This window comes from Malania oleifera, chromosome 6 (assembly GCF_029873635.1).
Source record: "Malania oleifera isolate guangnan ecotype guangnan chromosome 6, ASM2987363v1, whole genome shotgun sequence".
Taxonomy (NCBI): domain Eukaryota; kingdom Viridiplantae; phylum Streptophyta; class Magnoliopsida; order Santalales; family Ximeniaceae; genus Malania; species Malania oleifera.
In genome coordinates, this window is record NC_080422.1 from 97,517,455 (window position 1) to 97,538,022 (window position 20,568).

Genomic DNA, 20,568 nt, shown 5'->3' on the forward strand with positions numbered 1-20,568 from the left:
TCTAGTCGGCTGGTTCATAATCTATTCCCCCCTTGACCATGCTTATCTACTACTATTACTACTACTATCATTATTGTTATTATTATTATCATATAAAGCTATTTAAAAAAAAAGTAATTGGCTGGTTGTGTTTGAAAATATGAAATTATAACTTTAAGTTTGAATTTGTATAAATATGTATAAAATTTAATATACTATCATATATATATATATATATATATATATTCTCTTTATTTATAGAAATTTAAATTTGATATATTAGTCAAATATAATAACGTCTTCATAATATAGACTTAATTTATTAGAATAGCTCCTTGATCAGAGTTAAGACTCCAAATAATAGAATGAATTTGTATATTACAATGATTAATTAGATTTAGAGGCAGTAAGGTGGCCTAATTGGATCAATCCACTTCTAATACACGAGATAAATAAAAATTTAAGAATAAAAAAGAAGAAAAAAAATGAGTTTAGATCTCATTTCTCGTCCGAAGCAAACTATTTTTTGTTTTGAAAGGATTTATAAGATGGATGTTGCTATAAAAGATGAAATAACTCAACTTTGATCTATTTTATATTTATTTTTACCATTATTAAAGCTTAAATATAAAGTCTCCCATTGCATGAAAATTTTTTAATCTTTAACTATTAGGATATCAATTAAGAGACATCTCATCGAAACATTAACTTAAATCTTATTAACATAATTATACTCAACTCTTGTACATGAATAAATTATACAGAAGATCTCCCCCTGCACGTGTTCGTGTATTTGTTTCCTTAATGTTAGACATGTGGTAAATTGATCCTACATTCATTAATATCAAAGAGGAACCCATTTTTAGTAAATGTATAGTTAAAGAAACAGACACACGGACAATGAGAGATTTTGTATTTAAACTTTGATTAGTTTTTGAATATATTAAAATATATTTTTTAATAGTATACTGAGCATAAAATTTTAATATATAACTTGTTTAATTAACATAAAAATAATAAATAATATATATTATATATAATTATTAATAATATATAAAATAAGTTTGCAGAAAGGTATGTTTGAACTAGTAAACCGTGAGCATTTTACATGGATGTCGTCAACACCATGATTTGCAAATCAACGTTGGCATTTAATTAATCACGAGTTAATTATGTTTTTACCCATTCCACGGTGCTAGCTTTTTACTTATCACTAGATTAATCGTATGGTAATTTTTTTCATTAAAAAATGTTTATTTTTTTAATAAAAAAATATGATAAAAAAGACAGAGATCGATCGATTTTGTTAAGACTTCTAAAAATAGTATATTAAAACCTCTCTTATATATATATCCTAATAGTTTTTGAATATATTAAAATATATTTTTTAATAGAATACTAAGCATAAATATATTGAAATTTTATGTTTAGTATGTTATGATATGGCCAGCGCAGATGCCGCGATTTATAAGTTATGATATGACTGGGGCAGATGCCATGATTTATATGTTATGATATGGCCGGCACAGATGCCGTAATTATGCATGTTATGTCAGAAATCAGGAAAATATTATCATGTCATATGTTACTTTGAATTATGAAACAACTATGTATCAGTAATATGAAATGTACTATATGTTATCAGAACCCGCATGACTTTATCTAGATTTCAGAGTACGGTATCGTAGCTATATGATAAGATCAAGTTCAAGTATAAGTTTATGTTAGTACTACCACACATCTCAGATAAAGCGTGGAGATGACTGACGATGTGGCTTCAGTGTAGTGTAGGTGTCTCCTTGACAATCCGGACCAGGTGGGATAAGTCCATCGTACTTACAGACATATGTTTGACTTAGCATAGTCAGCCAGCCATTGCTAGGTCTTGCCTATGGGCTGCACAACCTTGTCATGTGGGGGGGGGGGGGGATAAGACATGACATCAACTACTATCCATCGTAGGTATTATTTTCAGTATTGTACAATTATAAAAGATGTTTACATGATTATAGAATTAGTACGTTATTTATTATGATATGATGATTCATGTTTACTCAGAATTTATACAGCCAGTTTTATCAGTTATATACGTGTTATGTATAGTTCATGTTTAAGCATGATAATACTCATGTTGTCACACACTGATATTAGTTTATCTCCCTTACTGAGAGGTGTCTCACCCCCAACATTACAAACATTTTAGAAAATCCAGATAAAAGAGCGGATAGAGCTTCGTTACAGTAGAGGTTGACCAAACTACCCTGTTTGAAGGGTAAGTAGTTAAGTTAGGGTCAGATTGATTTTTGGGATTATGACCCTAGGGTACTTTTTGCTCCTTTTGTGGATGTTTGTATACGTATATATATGACAAGTTCAGTAGAATTCTAGTATTGTGCCCGTTGTTGTATGACATATATGTAGTTTATGTTTTCTGCTGCTTAGGTATCAGAGATGTATGATAGGTATATCCTCGGTACCCATGGGTTTGGGTTGATCATGATTATACCAGTTTAGCAGGATATCAGAGTTATTATGTATGTTGTTATGAATATATATATATAATTTATTTATTATTTATTTTTTTTAAAAAGAGGGCGACACCTCCATTTATTTATTAATATACCCTTACTTTTGGCGGAGGAATACCATGGTTACAAGATAAAATAAAAGGGAGAGTACAAAAAAACTAATACCAACAACCAACCAAACTAGGACAACAAAACTAAACATAACTAACAAATAAAATAAATATATATATATATATATATATATATATGGTAAAATAGACAGGTTGCTACAATCTTGCTTTGTTACTTTTAAAAAACTTTTTCCAGGATTTTTTTTTTTTTTACTAAAAGAGGGCGACACCTCCATTTATTTATTAATATACCCTCATTTTTGGATTAACGACGAACAGAAACAAGACCCCACCTATCCATCATAAGGATACCTTTCAGATAACGTGGTAGAAGACGTTGTTTTTCGTAGATTATATTGTTTCTTATTTCTCCTTCTTTAGCAAGAAAATCAGTCGCACTATTGCCTTCCCTATATTGATGCATCACCATGACATTCACTCCTTCTAACTCTACCACAAGCTCCTCCCAAAATTCTCAAAGATACCACAAAGTACATCTACCTTTCTGAAGCCAATCAACTACAATTCGCGAGTCATTTTCAATAATCACTTTAACATAATGCAAACGTTTACACAAACGGATTCCTTCCCTAATTGCTTTTAATTCTGCACTATTATTCGTACCATTACCAAAATAATTTGAAAAAACCGCTTTTAGGTCATGGCAATCTCGAATAATTCCTCCATCTCCTGAAGTACCCAGATTGTCCCTACAACTCCCATCACAATTAAGTTTTATCCACCGTACTGGAGGTTTAACCCACGAAATACTTGTCCCAAGCCTGTCGCAAACTCCCTCATGCTTAATTTGAAACTCATTCAAAATTTTAATGTCCGACTTTTTCATTTTTTGGAAAGAATTGGTGCTCTTAGCAATAAAACTAACCCAGAATCAAACACTTCTCCACATTTGATCTGCACTTTGACAAACTCTTTCCATTCTCGCTTTACATCTTCGATTCCAGAGGCACCACGTAATCAAACATGGAATCAGCCCGATTAAAATACCTTTAATAGACAATTTTTTTGCATAGTGGAACCAATTTGCTATTTTATTTTTCCAGGGAAGAGATCGTTGGAAAGGAATCCCCAACGCCACACTAGCCCGACGCCAAACCTCTGAAGCCACCTCACCTAAAAAAAGAATATGATCAATGTCTTCCTGACATCTCTGAACGCAGCAATCACAAGCCAAAGCCATTGATATTCCTTTGGTCTGAATTCTATCATCTACAGCCAAGCATCTAAACCAGACTCTCCATAAACACATGGAGATTCTTCTGGGTAATAAAGAATGCCAAATCCAATCATTCCACAAAAAAATTATCACTTCTACTTCTTACTGCCTCCCAAGCCATTTTTGTAGAAAAATTACCATCTGGAGCAGGCGTCCAGACAAAAATATCCTGCCCACTTTTACTCACCGGCACCTGATGTAAAATTTATCTTGTTTTATCATCACTAACCAATTCCCGTACTAAATCAGAGTTCCAATTATTATTTAGCCAACAATCTTTGATACACAGTTTCATGTTCAAAATATCCTCAGTGCTCACTAAGGGGCCTGAAGACAGCCACCTATCGAACCAAAAAGAAGAGTTCCCACCTCTCACCAAAATTTTAACATTATCCATAACTTTTGGAATGGTGGCCATAATTAATTTTCAAAACCAAGAGTCATTTGGTCTCCCATTCCTTATTAATAAATGATTATATCTGCAATAAGATCTCTAAGTATATATCAACCCCTATTGAGTTTCAAAGCATTTCAAAATGATATTTATAATGAAGTACTTACATAAGTCATCCTAAAGACTTAAAAACTCTCTAAGCTCGAAGGCTTCATATATTTCTTTGTTTTGAATCCTCTTAGAGTTAAGCTTCAATATTCTTTAAGCTTCCACATGTTTTGAACATCCTGATCCTTTTGAGCTTTCTTCTGATCACTTTGTTGATGAAATATGACTTTATGGTACTTGTGATCTTGACCTATCATTTTTTTGATTCATTTGAATTTTATTATATAAGATTTCCTGAAATGTCATCACTTAAACAACAACTTGTTAAATTAACATTTTATTTGTTATCATCAAAATAAGATTCGAAAGCTATCTTAAACCAACATAAGTGGATAACGTTTTTAAATATAAGGCATAATTCAATATATACTAATTCATAGAAAGTCAAATTTAATACCCAAAATATATGTATCCAAACACAAAAGCATTTAATGGTAAAATAAAATCACTTTCCATTTTTCCTCTCATTTTTCATTTCATTCTTCTCCATGCTTTTTAGCCACCAAGGATTGATGATTTAGCTGCGGTGGTTTTTTTTTTTTTTTTTTCTAGTGTGAATTGAATTTGGATGTTAGTATGTCATGATTTGAATTCAAAATGGATGATGTCAGCAACCTTTGATTCCAAATATTATATATATATATATATATATATATATATATATATATATATATATATATATAAAAAGTCTTTGGACTAGTAGAAGCTAAAACAGATTGGTCAAAAAATCAAAGAAATGATGCTCTTCCTAGTTTCCAAAATACGGCACCTAGCCAAGTCGGCTGGTTCAAAATCTATTCTCCTCGACCTTGCTTATCTATTATTATTATTATTATTATTATTATTATTATATAAAGCTATTTAAAAAAAAGTAATTGGCCAGTTGTGTTTGAAAATATGAAATTAGAACTTTAAGTTTGAATTTGTATAAATATGTATAAAATTTAATATACTATCATATATATATATATATATATATATATTCTCTTTATTTATAGAAATTTAAATTTGATATCTCAGTCAAATATAATAACGTCTTCATGATATAGACTTAATTTATTAGAATAGCTCCTTGATCAGAGTTAAGATTGCAAATAATAGAATGAATTTGTATATTACAATGATTAATTAGATTTAGAGGTAGTAAAGTGACCTAATTGGATCAATCCACTTCTAATATACGAGATAAATAAAAATTTAAGAAAAAAAAAAGAAGAAAAAAAATGAGTTTAGATCTCATTTCTCATCCGAAGCATACTATTTTTTGTTTTGAAAGGATTTATAAGATGGATGTTGCTATAAAAGATGAAATAACTCAACTTTGATCTATTTTATATTTATTTTTATCATTATTAAAGTTTAAATATAAAGTCTCCCACGAAATTTTTTTAATCTTTAACTATTAGGATATCAATTAAGAGACATTTCATCGAAACTTTAACTTAAATCTTATTAACATAATTATACTCAACTCTTGTACATGAAGAAATTATACAGAAGATCTCTTCCTCCGCGTGTTCGTGTGTTTGTTTCTTTAATGTTAGACATATGGTAAATTGATCCTACATTCATTAATATCAAAGAAGAACTCTTTTTAGTAAATGTATAATTAAAGAAGCAGACACACGGACAATGAGAGACTTTGTATTTAAACTTTGATTAGTTTTTGAATATATTAAAAATATAATTTTTTAATAGTATATAATTGAACCATACAACTATATATCGTAAATAATAGATTTATATTAAAGTAATTAATGGTTTATGGTGAAACATTGTTGCTAATAATAAATCTGGGATTTGTCCGGCCAAGCTAACTCAAATAGTAAAAGCGACTTATGACTTTGGTGATCTGAAGGTCACGGGTTCGATTCTCTTTTGAGGCATTACACCGATGAATTCGTAAGGGCGAATCAATGGATGAACGGTTTTTATCTCGAAATAGTATCCAAAGTGGTATAATAGTAATTAAAATATAATAATAATAATAATAATAATAATAATAATAAACGTGGGATTTTCTTAATAATTGGTCAAATGTGGAGGCGGGCGGGAATCTCTAGCCCTACCCGGGAGTACACCTTCCCCGCTCCCCGCCCCCCTTTCAAAAAATATTAAAATGATATATAGAAAACTTTGGTTAGCTCTCCCTCTCCCTCTCCCTCTCCCTCTCCCTCTCTGGAGTATATATATAGGGGGAGAGCGACCGCTGCTCACTTCATCTAAATTAAGCCAAGTTGTACCTTTTGCTTTGCTCCCCCCCCGGGTTCTTTATATTATACTTCTTCCTTGTATCTGAGAGAGAGAGAGAGAGAGAGAGATGGGGAGTAGTGAACGTGGCAATGGAAGCTCAGAGACTGCGAAGAAGATGGAGTTGCCGGAGATCAAGTTCACCCAGCTGTTCATCAATGGTCAATTCGTCCCTCCTATTTCAGGTCTGTACTGAAATTTTTTCTTCTGTCTGTTTTGAGCATAGATTCGAGCTTAGGGCATTGGACTGACGAGGTAGGTAGTTTATCTGGGGTGCCAAGGTAGGCTCAAGCTCAGATTAAGATTCTGCTGCTCGTGAGCTTAATGGTATAAGCCTGCCAACTGCCAACGGTATATCAAGAGCTTTTTGGCAGTATGAGTAGGGACCACCACCCTCTACTATATGAAAAATCCTTAAATTTGAATTTAATAATATAAAATTATTTTAAAATTTATTTAAACCCACTCAAATTCAAATCTAAGTTCAAAATTCATACTCTAATAATCCGCATTATTATTAGAGTATGTATATCAAAATTAAGGCAATGTAACTTTGGGTTCCCAGATTTTGTGATTTAAATTAAATTTTTCTACGATTAAAATTCAAATTTAAGATTTAAAACTAAAGCTCCTAAGCATTAATATAATTTTTATATTGTGTTTTATCTAAATTTGTACACTTTAGGAATTGTATTCGATACTCCTAAATGAGGCAATGAGAAGTATGGATAATTATTTTTTAATCATGCATCTGATAGTTAATTTATTGTAACATCTCTAGATTACATGATAAATTTACATTACTTTGGGAAGCAGGGATTTAGGCTTGGGCCGATTTGGACAAATTTCAATACATCTTATTTAAATCTTACACGACTCCAATAGTTTGTTTGTTTTTTATAGTACTAAAAAAAATTATGAGTGTCATTTATGTTTATTAAATTATTCATTAAATAAATTTTTTTACTTTTAATAAATTTTTTTATATAAAATAATATTTTTGGAAGATAATATACCAATCATGGCATCTTTAATTAAAGCATATATATATATATATATATATATATATATATTTGTTTTAATTTTTTATCATTAATTTGGTTACCCACAAATTTTAAAGGGAGGACATTTGAGACAATTGATCCAAGAACGGAGGAAGTGATAGCAAACATAGCAGAAGGAGATAAAGAAGACATAGATTTGGCCGTAAAAGCTGCACGTGAAGCTTTTGACAACGGCCCATGGCCTCGCCTCTGCGGTTATGTAAGTTTAGATTACTTTAAGCACACAGTATTTTACTTCATTTATAATTTGTTTATGTGTGTTCATGTGTTCTTTTCCTTTTCGATCTTCTTCCTCACTTTGATTTTCTCAAATCATTCAAATTTATAAACTTTACACATCATGGTGGTTTTTTTTTTTTTTTTTTTCTTTTGTGTCATGCATATTCCTAACTGCTTCCAAAAATTTGAATCGAATTGGTGATGGATGAATGGATCAGGAGAGAGGAAGGATAATGTTAAAATTGGCAGACTTAATTGAAGAGAACATTCAAGAGATAGCCACCTTGGAATGTCTTGACACCGGGAAGATCTTCGGTTTAGCCATCGGTGTCGACATCCCCTCTGCAGTCAAGAGTCTGCGTTACTACGCCGGCGCTGCAGATAAAATCCACGGAGACACACTGAAGATGTCCGGCGAGTACCAGGGGTACACCCTGATGGAGCCCGTTGGCGTGGTGGGACTCATCGTCCCCTGGAACTTCCCCTCCCTCATGCTCTTCACCAAGCTTGCCCCTGCTCTGGCCGCCGGCTGCACCATGGTCGTCAAGCCCGCTGAGCAGACTCCTCTCACCGCTCTCTTCTATGCTCATCTTTCCAAGCTGGTAATTATTATTCCAATTAATTTGACTATATATATATTTGGTGAATTGTATTTGACTTGACCAATTTTAACTTTAATATTAATTATATGGTTGAATAATTAATCAGGCTGGCATTCCAGACGGAGTGATCAATTTTGTACCCGGGTTTGGACCGACGGCAGGCGCTGCCATTAGCTCTCATATGGACATCGACAAAGTAATCTCTCTACTCCATCCATCCCACTTTCAATTCTTAAGCCTCCCCATCTTCTATAAAATCCTAATTGAATGAATCATAAAATTGAAACATATAAATGTATAGGTAAGTTTTACGGGGTCGACGGAGGTTGGACGTCTGGTAATGGCCGCAGCAGCAAGCAGCAATCTAAAACCAGTATCATTAGAGCTGGGAGGGAAGTCCCCTCTTCTCATTTTCGACGATGCTGATATCGACAAAGCTGCTGACCTTGCTCTCCTCGGCTCCCTATTTAACAAGGTGCATGCACGATCCATTAATTAATTAATTAATATTGAAATATAAATATAATAAATGAATATTTATTTATCTATTGTCATTAAGTAATTTGTGTGGATTAACTCTGCTTTTTTTTTTTTGGTGGTGTCTGTAATGTAGGGAGAGATCTGTGTGGCAGGATCTCGCGTGTTTGTGCAAGAAGGGATATACGATGAATTTGTGAACAGGCTGGTGGAGAAGGCAAAGGCTTGGGTGGTTGGAGACCCTTTTGATCCCAATGTTTCCCAAGGGCCTCAGGTTACTTTAATTTTGTATATTACCATTTCAATTCATTTTAATTTTCCATCAATTTTAATTATGAATATTATGAATACAAACATCTTTTTTGTACCATGGTAGGAAGAAATTTGAAAAATATTATGTCTTACATCTGTGTATCTATGTTAATACGGATTCACATGACATGATAACAGTGAATGCAGATGTGTGGGTTTCACACACCTACACCAACTGATGTCGTGTCACATAGTTTTGTGTCATAGTCCGAGACATATAACATGGTTGGAATTCTGTGTTCAAGATGGGATTTATGTATATAGTACCTAATATAGCAATTCTTTAGAAAATTGATATCCAAATGATGCCTAAAGTATATTAAAATTCTTTTTATTGACATATAATACAAGCACTCTCTCCCTCTTTCTCTAAATGTGAAATATGTCATTGGGTGTATAGGTAAACAAGAAGCAATTTGACAAAATTCTTTCATATATTGAGCATGGCAAGAGAGAAGGAGCCACCCTCCTAATTGGGGGAAAGCCTACCCACAACAAGGGATACTATATTGAACCAACAATTTTTGTAGATGTCAAGGTATTTTTTCTCTGCACAATGGCTTGGAACTTAATTGTATGCATGTGTGTGTGTGTGACTTATTTTTTTATTTCTCTTGTATAATTATTCAATTTTCAACAGGACGATATGTTAATTGCTAAGGATGAAATATTTGGACCTGTCATGTCACTCATGAAATTCAAGTAAGTTGTGAAAATTATATATTAAATTAAATCCAAGAGAACATTTGCCTCAATTAATTTCTTTAGTTAATTCTCCATTCTTTTTAATTTCACATTCATTAATATTTTATTTTAGTTAATATTTAATAATATTTGAATTAGTTTGCATTTTGAATTGCATTTGAGGTGGACAAAAATATAATTAAAAAAAACAAAGCAAGAACTATTTCTAACCTTGGAAATCAATTCAGGACTGTGGATGAGGCAATTGCAAGAGCAAACAATAGCAGATATGGTTTGGTGGCGGGGATCATAACGAAGGACTTGAATATAGCAAACACCGTGTCAAGATCAATTAAGGCAGGCATGATTTGGATCAATTGTTATTTTGCTCTTGACATGGATTGTCCATATGGAGGATATAAGATGAGTGGGTTTGGAAGAGATTGTGGGTTGGATGGCCTTTACAAGTATCTCCAAGTCAAGTCTGTTGTCACTCCCATTTATAGATCCCCTTGGCTGTGAATTATACAAGCAATTGTGGTGATAGATAGTAAATTTCAGATGCCGCTTACTCTCGTGGACGTAGGCATTCTGTTGAACCATGTTAATTTTTGTCTCATTGTTTATTTGCTTTCCTTATTATCTGTGTAATTGTGTTTCCATATTATTCATAGTTAGTTACTGCATTGCACGATTCAGGAGTTTCTCCTATGCATTAATTTGCACAACATGTGGATTGTGGAAAACAAATCCTAACGTTTTCTGAAACATTTCCTAATTTAGTGAATGTTGTGTTTGTACTTTTTGATAAAATAAGAAGTTTTTTTTTTCTTGCTTTATTTGTAGTTACTTCACATTTTTCATGTTATTTTGATGATTTCAAACTTTTATGTGATATTTTTTTTTTGAAATAATGTTGTTTTTTAGCATATAAGACTCAAAGTACGTAGTTCTAAAATTGGTTACAACAACACCTACGGTAACATGATTGTCGCGATGTGCGGACCTCGGGAGGGGATGGCAAGGGTTTTGATTTTATTTTTTGTCTAGTTTGATAGAGTTTCCACTAACCTATTATTTCTGTTGGTGTGGTTAGATCACATAATTACTACCAATTGATTGAACTTTACCCTAAACCTATGCGTGAAAGAACCAATAGTCATAATCTACATTATTAAAGTCTGGTTCAGGAGTATGGTCATGTAAGAGGAAGATACGAGCACCCGTTACACACCCATCCTATGGACGATTCTTAATTAATTTAACATTATCCCAATTTGAATCAAATGACCTTTAGTTATTCATGTTATTTACTTTTTTAATATTAAATTCCTCCATATCCTTTTGGAAATCCGTTTAGGAATATGGAGTCCAATGCAAAAATAAGATGAATAAAAATTGACTAAAAATATTTGCATGGTTTTTTATAAAATTTTTAAGGAATTATTAGGAATTTCTAGATTTTTTTTCAAACAAAATTTGAAATCTAAGGGCATTTTGGTCATTTTTGAAAACTTTCATGTTTTCTTTTATAAAAAATGTTCCATTTACTTTTTCATACTACTTTTGAAATTATTTTCTATATATTTATTTCTATTTATAATAATGAGTAAAAAGAAAGGAAAGAAGAGTTGGAATTGGTATGATCCCAAAAAGGGGGTGAATTGATTTTTAAAACTTTTCAACTAATTTAAACGTTTCACCACATATCATATCTCATTTTAATTATGGTCGTGTATGTAAAATGTATAAGTTATAAGTGTGAACATACACATGCAACATATCTCATTTAAATAAAGGTGTGCATGCAAATAATTAGAACTATGAATAAACAAGCATACAGGTGCGGAAGTTAAAGTATGGTAATTAAATGAGATAAAGAGAGTGACACAATATTTGTTATCGATGTTCAATTCGGCCAAAGAAGCCTACGTCCCCGCTTTGGGCATACTCCCCAAGAATTCCACTAAATCTACTCACTTAAACGAGTGGAGCGGAAGTCGTTACAACCTGTCCTTACGGGACGAGGTAAACCTCAGCTCAATTATAAGGTTGAGTCTAACTTGTCTCACTTACGGGCTGAGACTCCCCAGTTCAATTTCTGGGCTAAACCGAATTAGTCTCACTTACGGGGCTGAGACTCCCCAGTTCAATTCTAGGTTAAACTCAACCGGTACAATAAAAACATTTTTTGTACATATGAAATGCTTCTAAATAAATAAACAAAAATGTACACGTTTAAGCTCAAAATGCACTCTCTAATGATATAAGTTATGCTCAGTAAAGAAAGGGTGTTTATCAAATAATATTTGCACAAACAAAATATATGGATATAAAATGATTATTATGTTCTCCAACAAATATTTTTGCAAATAAAAGTATTTTGAGTATCTGGAGTTTAAGTTCAAGAAAAATATTTGTGTAATAAATAATTTCTAACAAAAATGTTTATCAAGAAAAATAACCAGAAGAAATATTAAGGCTACTCTCAAAAATGTTTTTAATAAATGAAGATACAAATGAGAGTAATGTAAATGCCCAAAATAAATATGTTCTCCTTCAAAATAAATTTTGAAATAAATAAATGGAAAGAGAGTAGAAGAGATTTGATAAAAATATGCTCCAAAGAAATGATTTTATCAATAAAAACAAGTTTGGGGGAACTTTGATTAACAAAGGGTTTAGAGAGAATTTGAAGTTAATCAAAGTTGCTAATCTGAGTTATTGTAACGACCTGCTTAATTTCACATAAATTTTTTATATATAATAAAACCAATATCACAAAACTCAGCAGGTCATAATCTACCTGGACCAGTGGGCATCAGGGATATAACAGTAACACAATGCGGAAGCCTAAGCAGCTGGAAACATAAAATCATAAGCATCTCATAATATCATACACAATACCATCCATCTCAATACCAGAGTTACTATATCCACTGTATTTAAGTATATACATCCCAAAACAAAGACCTAGGGACATTTTCCACAAAAATCCAATCGTCCCTACCAAAACTTACCCTTCAGAGAGGGCAGATCACAGTACTAAATCAGCGGTGTTTTACCCACTCTCCTATCAGGAGCTTCTGAAATGTTTATAAAATTTTGGGGCGAGACACCTCTCAGTAAGAGAAATAAACTAACACTAGTGTGTGGCTACATAAGCATTTCCGTGATATATATATATATAATCATGAACATAACTAGTAAAAATGTATATATATTTTTGGGAAAAACATGTATAATCACAATATGATAGAACATACTGTATTCTCATAGCATAGTTCATCTCATATAATAATAATATAAAAACATTCCTAATAGGTTAGGTGGCTATTGTCATGTATTACCCCCACATGATTGGGTTGTGTGGCTCGAAGGTGGGACCTGACAATGGTTGGCCAACCACTGCCAAGTTAAGAGTACAGTCTGTAAGTCCAATGGGTCTGCCAGACCTGGTCCGTACACCAGGGGCGCTCACACTTCTTAAAACCACATCGACCATCAAATCTCACACCACTCCGTACAACGGTGTTAACACAAATATCATGATGAATCATGAACACATAGCATCGGTACCGTGCAAGAACTAGCCTAAACCAAACCAACTAGGTTCTGATAACATATAGAATATACTGAAACCGTGATACATGGATATTTCATACCATTAAATATCAAATCATTCATATCATTTTTCATATATATGTATATCATGAAAATCATCGGTCTGTACACCGATATTTCACATTTTACCATAACTCGACCTATACGCTGGCAAATCATATCCATAGCTTTGCCCGTACGCTAGCAAATCACATCTATAGCTCGGCCCGTACGTCAAAAAATCATATACATAGCTCAACCCGTACGCTGGCAAATCATATCCATAACTCGGCCACGCCGAAAAATCATATGCATAGCACGGGACGTACGCCAGCAAGTCATATACATAGCACAGCCCATATGCCGGCAAATCATATACATAACTCTGCCTGTACGCTGACAAAACATATAAAAATCTTGGCATGTATGCCGATTTTTCATTATAAAAATCCATATCTTATCACCTTCTTAGAAAACATTATTTCTTTATAATTTCTACTCATGCCACACGAGACAGGTTTTTCATATATTTAACATACCATCATTTTCAATAGTATTTCCCAAATATAACACATATATAAATATATTTATTTTTCTAAAGTCAAATGTTATAATAATATACATATTTTTCATAAAATATTAGCTTAATTTATCCCCTTACCTGGGTTCTGAAAAGCAATTAAAACAAACAGCTCTGCACTCACAGTGTTCCCCGTTTAACACCCTGAAAACGACATTTCCAAGAACTAAAGTTCAGTATTACTACGTGTACTACGCTTTCTACAACTGTCAAATAGGCAAATATTGAGTAGAAAGTCTTACTATGGATTTGGGATGGTTTCCAACTCAGCCCCACCGACGATCCGCTCCGGCAGATTTGCAGTGAACTTTCCCAGAAGCATCGTGGTGGCTTCAGATCATTGAACTAGCGGCAATCCAGCCCAAAAACTTAAAGAGAAGGAGGAGAAACTGAGGGATGAGAGAGAGAGAGAGTGAGTTCTGCGCACAAATGAGCTGAAAAATAACGTTTAGAACTATTTATATTGCGGCCTTCATCGACGAGCCACGTCATCTCGTCGACGAACCTGAACCCTCGTCAACGAATTTTAGACTTTCAAAAATCCTCTCTCGGTATCTTCTCGTTGACGAATTGCACCCTCATCCACGAGTCTAATATACCGCGTCGCCGACGAACGCTGCTGTGCGTCCCTTTTTAATTTCTTTTTCTCCCTTCCTTTTTATTATTTAAATATTATAAATTCTCTGGATCACTACAGTTATGGGGGGTATTTATAGGCTTTCCGAAAATTATGACCGTTGGGGACACACTCGATATTCTGGAAAAGTTTAATTGAAAAATTAATGACATTTTAGCCTTTAAAAAATTTCCAACCCGAAAGGTTCAGTCGACCATATTAAAGTTTTGATCGACCATATCATTGAGTTCGGTCAACCGTGGATAATTTCACCTACAAGTTCGGTCGACCACATTAGGGCGATTTTGAACCCTTCGAGGTTCAATCGACCAAAGCAAGGTTCGGTTGACCATTCCTCTGGGTTCGGTCGACTGTGGACAAAATGAACTACACGGTTCGGTCGACCAAGTAGTTGGGTGTTAGACATGTGTTGGTTCGGTCAACCAATGGCAGTGTGTTCAAACTGGAATGGTCGACCGAGCGAAGTCAATGTTGACTTTTGACCATTTGATCGACTGTGGCTTTTATACTGCCACAGGTTTGGTCGACCGGGCAAGTCAAAATTTGAATTCTAGGCTAATAGTGGTTCGGTCAACCAAGCTAGTTATTACTGGTTTGGTTCGGTCGACCGAGGGAATTAACAATAAATATTTTGCCCAAAAAATCTAGCGTTAGTCGACTGAAATTCATTCAAAAAATTTTGTATGATTTTAGTCTTTTTAGAAAAAGATTTTTGGTGAAATGTGTTGGTCCCTAGGGTCTATCAACAGTCGTTCTGAGCAGACCAGAGATATAAAAAATTAAATGCAATACAATTAAAAACAAAATGTCTTCTTCTTTTGTTCTTCACTCCATGGAATGCGCCAGTTGAAGTAAGCTTTAAGTCTTCTGCCTCCCATTTCCCTTTTACCTTATGTGTGTGTTGAATAGTAAACTTGTTCAAGAACTTAAAAACACACATAAAAAATTGGTACTTTGTCAGCATCAAAACCGAGATAGGACTCAAAAAGTCAACAGAAGAAAAATAGAAAATAAACAAATAAACAAATGATCGAATAAAATATTACTTCAATGATAACTCGTAAAAACTATCACATCAACAAAATACTCAATCATTAGATATGTGAGTCATAAGTTGACGCTTAAATGTTGACTTTGAGTTTGATCTCTATTTTGATGCTGACAAAGCACCTGTATCTTGTGTGTGTACTTAGTGCTTGAACATGTTTTATATTTTGGCACGCACATAAGACAAAGGAAAAATAGAAGCCTGAAGGAATTAAAGCATGTACGGTCTGGAGTATTCCATGGAGACTGAAGAGTAAAAGAAAAGAAGACATATATTTTTAATTATAATTGCATTTAGATTTTAGTCTGTAATAATGCATGTCTTACATGATATGATGCATAAGCTCAGATGACCATAGACAGACCTTGGGGCACCTAAATTTTTCACGAAAAACCTTTCATATAAAATTTCTAAACTCTTTTAAAGGTTTTAAAATATTTTTTGAAAGAAATTAGGGCCAAAATTTGATTTTTATTAAGGCCCAGTCGACCAACCCTGACACGTGCAAAAGCCTAGTCGACCAGCCATGCCTTTTAGGCTAGTTTTCTATAGCTTCGACCTACCAACCATCTTAAAACAAAATAGCCTAGCCGACCGGCCTTAGTTCTCTGCAAATTTACATTGCCCAACCGACCGAAAATTGTAGAACTAAAATGCTTCAATTGACCGACCTGATGAACTGGCAGACCGCCTCTTGAGGCCAGCCGATTGAACTATCGAAGGGTTGGAAAATCTCCAACGGCCAGCCGATCGGTGCCTTCCACAATAAACCGACCTCTTTGAAAATTTGAATTTTTAACTAAAGTCAGCCGATTGACGAGCCCCTAGTCGACCGAACCTCTCGGGTTTGACTATTTTTCAACACTAAAACGTGTTTAATTTTTTAATTAAATAATTTTAAAATACCCTCCGTGTCCCCAACGATCATTTTTCTTGGGAACTCTATATATACCCCTCTCATAAGCATAATTAATATATTGATTAGCCCAAAAATTATCTCAAATTTTTTGTACTTTATTCTTACATTTTCAAGCTAGAAATTTATACTCTCTTTATTATTCTTTGAAAAATCTTTTTGAAAGAGAGTTTTGTTTTCTTCTTATACTTCTTTTATTTGCAAAATCATTGCACTTGAGAGTTGTTGAAAGAAGTATTTATTTGAGCATTTATTCTTTCATTGAAAAACACTTACTTTCACTTAAGCTTTTATTTTTTGAAAATCATTTTAAGAATAATCTTTGAGTTTCTCTCATATTATTTTCTTGATAAATATTTTTGGAGAAACTCTTTATTACTTATGGATCTTTTATACATTCATTGCATGATTCAAAAGCTCATTTGTGTTTTATTACAAAAGTTTTTTTGAGCAAATACCCTATCTTTCTTGAACAATATTTTTGAACATTATTTTTAGAAGAAAGCACTTGAAATTTCAAGATCTTTGAAATAGCATATATTTTCATATTTCATATTTCATCAAAGATCATATGCCATTATTTGGGCGAAAACCACTTGAAAGCAAAAACACTAGGTTCTCCTACATTCTTATTGAAAAATATTTTTGGAGAAATATTTATTAGGGTTAAATCTTTGAAGTATTTTATCATACACATCATTTTCAAAGATTGCAAAATTATTTTGACAAAAAAACCCATACTTTATTGAGCATAAACTATATCATACGAGAGTGCATTGAGCTTCACATTGCACACATTTGCTTATTTTTAGAAGCACTTTATTTGTACGTAAACTTTCATATCCTTGTATTCCAGGCTTGGCATGAAAAAGGAGACTCCGCCCTATAAGGAGTACCAGTTTGGCTCAAGCCCTGTTAGGTGAACTAGGAGGTGCACCATCCTGTAAAGTGTGTACAATTTGGATGCACACGGTAAGTGAGCTAAGGAGGCTCTGCCTCGTAAGGAGAACCAGTTTGGCTCAGCCTAGTGAGTTAAACTTGGGAGACTCCGCCCCGCAAAGAGAAACAGTTTGGCTTCACCCGTAAGTGAGCTGAGGAGACTCCACCTCGTAATGAGTATTGTAAATGGCATCGTTCCGCCCGGTTAAGTGAGCATATAGCGGAATCCTTAGGTGGTTGGCCTAAGGAGAGGGCGTAGGCAGGATTGGCCAAACCTCGATAAAAATAATTGTGTCATTCTCTTTCCCTATACTCTTTACTTTCCGCACTTTTATGCTTATGCTTAAATTGTTATGAATGATTTATTTGTTTTAAATATTTGCATATTAATATTTGCGGGAATTGAGATTACTTAGAAAGACTCTAGGTTGTGCTATACTGATTATGGTCTTTAAAATTGAACACACTTAACCTAGGGATATCTTTTAAATACCCAATTCACCCCCCCTCCTCTTAGGAATACACCATTCCTATCAATTGATATCAGAGTCTCGTTGCAAAAGGTTTAATGACTTGTGTTAAAATCGCAATGGCTTGTGTTGGTGTATCCCCATTCAGTGAGGGACAATCTTGCTCTAGGCCTCCATTGTTTTGTGGTGTGAATTACACCGCCTGAAAATTAAGGATGAACATATTTATAAAATCTATGGATTGGAGGGAGTGGCAAGTTATTGTTAAAGGAATTCATATGCCTTTTAATGAAAATGATATTAGTTTAGTGCATGCAAATTATAATGTCATGGATATGTTATATTGTGCTTTAGATTCTATTGTTTTTCATAATATCATGGCATGCAAATGTGCGAGGGAAATTTGGGATGACTTAGATAGAAAATATGGTGAAACGAAAGAGAAGGAGACCACTCTGGAGGTGTAGAGACCTAAATAATTATTATAATTTAATAACAGAAGGAAGAGCGGAAAGAAGAATTAAAGAAACAATATAACAGGGTCTTGTCGACGAATACATGGGATCCGTCGACGAGCACACATGAGAGGCTCATCGACGAGGATGTGTCTCGTCGATGAGAAGATACCGAGAAGGGGTTTGTGGCAGTCTAAAATTCGTCGACAAGGGTACAGGTTTGTCAACAAACTCATTTAGGGACTCGTCAATGAGATGATGTGCCTCGTCGACGAATCTGGGGCTATAAATAGCTAAAACCGAAGTTTTTGGCAAAATTTTGGCGCAGGAAATCCTCTTTCTCTCTCTAAAACGTTTCCCTCCCCTTCTCTCTTCGATCTCGGCTCCATTTCTTACCGGATTAACGATCTAAGGCTACCACGATGCTCCTGGGAAAATTATCTACAAATCTATCGGAGTGGATCGTTGGTGGGAGTGATTTGAATTTCATCCCAATCTCAGGGTAAGACATTTTATTCAGTATTTGCCTTTTCCACAGTTATAAGAAACGTAGTATACGAAAAAATAATGATATTTTGTTCTCGCAAAATGTTTTTTTTAGGAAATTGAGTGGGGAACCCTGCAGGTGTAGGACCAGTCACAGAGGGGGGTTTTAGCACGAATCAAGTAAGGGAAATATGCTATGCTATTTAAAGAAAGAGATTTTTACCAGTAAAATATAGTATATGTTCATGGGTTTTCAGAGCAAGAATTTATACAGTTTATAAATTATGTTTAATGTGTTTTCTTATTGTGAGGCATGTGAATATTGATAAAGTATAGAATTTTGCACAGCTTCTTACAGAATCATGTTTTACAGTATTTATGCAAAAAGATATTTTACAGGATTTTTTTAGGATCATGTTTATAGTATATACAGATAGGGAAATGCTTTTACAGTTTTTCATAGTACCATGATTATACAGTTTTACAGAACCATGACATACAAATTTACAGTTTATTTCAGAAATACAGTTGATATAGATACAGTTTATTACAATGTCATAGTTAATACAGTTAATATGGCATCATGGTAAAACAAATAGATTGTATATAGAAATGTATTATATAGTATCAGACCCTTATGAACCATTACAGATCAGTTTACATAGCACGATACCATAGCTATTTACAGTTCAGAATGCAACCACATAACTCAGATATAATGTGGATTTTAGTAGTCGATCATGCCTATGTTGTGGATAGGCTCCCTGTCAGTTAGGGTTGAGGAGGCTGATCTGACTTTTGGAGTTCAGTTCACTTATTTTGGTCAGCCACTCTGTGATAGATCCCGCTTACGAGTCGCACAACCCTGCCATGAGGGGTTAAATTATGACTATCAGTTATCCATCTAGGATTTTTGCTCAATTATTATATATATATGTATATTCAGAATTTCAGAAAAGTAGACGTACATATAAATATTAGTAGTATTATGAATAGGATATTCAGAAAATTAGTTTATGTTAAGCAACATAGGTGTGAGTTATATTGTATCATGTACATGTGTTTCTTAGACTCCGATATTTATGGCATTTCTAAATCAAGTTTTTTTTTTTTACAAGCATGTAACTCATTTGCCACACACTAACAATAGCATATTTTGTCTTACTGAGCATTATCTTATCCCAATGATTTAATATTTTTCAGGTGATCCAACTAGGCGAGCAGATCAGGCTCGCAGATAGAGGGGGCTACAGTACTGCCCTATCTGAGGGTGAGTATTTTAGGGAGATTATTGTTGTTTAACCCTAATTCAGTTGGGGGTATTTTGGGTAATAGTCGTGTATGTACAGCTTGGGGAATATTCTGACACTATGGTATTGTAAATATATATGTGGATATTTTTTTGTGTAT

General features: G+C 33.6%; 1 protein-coding gene across 2 annotated transcripts; it reads left to right on the plus strand.

Moving 5' to 3' along the window:
• The first annotated feature begins 6,563 nt into the window (after window positions 1–6,563).
• Window positions 6,564–10,863, plus strand: LOC131157070 (aldehyde dehydrogenase family 2 member C4-like). Of its 2 annotated transcripts, XM_058110937.1 has the most exons (10): window positions 6,606–6,732; window positions 6,769–6,851; window positions 7,787–7,929; window positions 8,168–8,551; window positions 8,658–8,747; window positions 8,853–9,026; window positions 9,165–9,302; window positions 9,741–9,878; window positions 9,981–10,042; window positions 10,273–10,863. In XM_058110937.1, the coding sequence occupies exons 2-10, from the start codon at window positions 6,785–6,787 to the stop codon at window positions 10,544–10,546; spliced, it is 1,470 nt and encodes a 489-aa protein (XP_057966920.1). In that variant the 5' UTR covers window positions 6,606–6,732; window positions 6,769–6,784; the 3' UTR covers window positions 10,547–10,863. The 2 variants fall into 2 exon arrangements, with proteins under 2 accessions (XP_057966919.1, XP_057966920.1); XM_058110936.1 differs by having other exon boundaries at window positions 6,564–6,851.
• The last annotated feature ends 9,705 nt before the right edge of the window (window positions 10,864–20,568 follow it).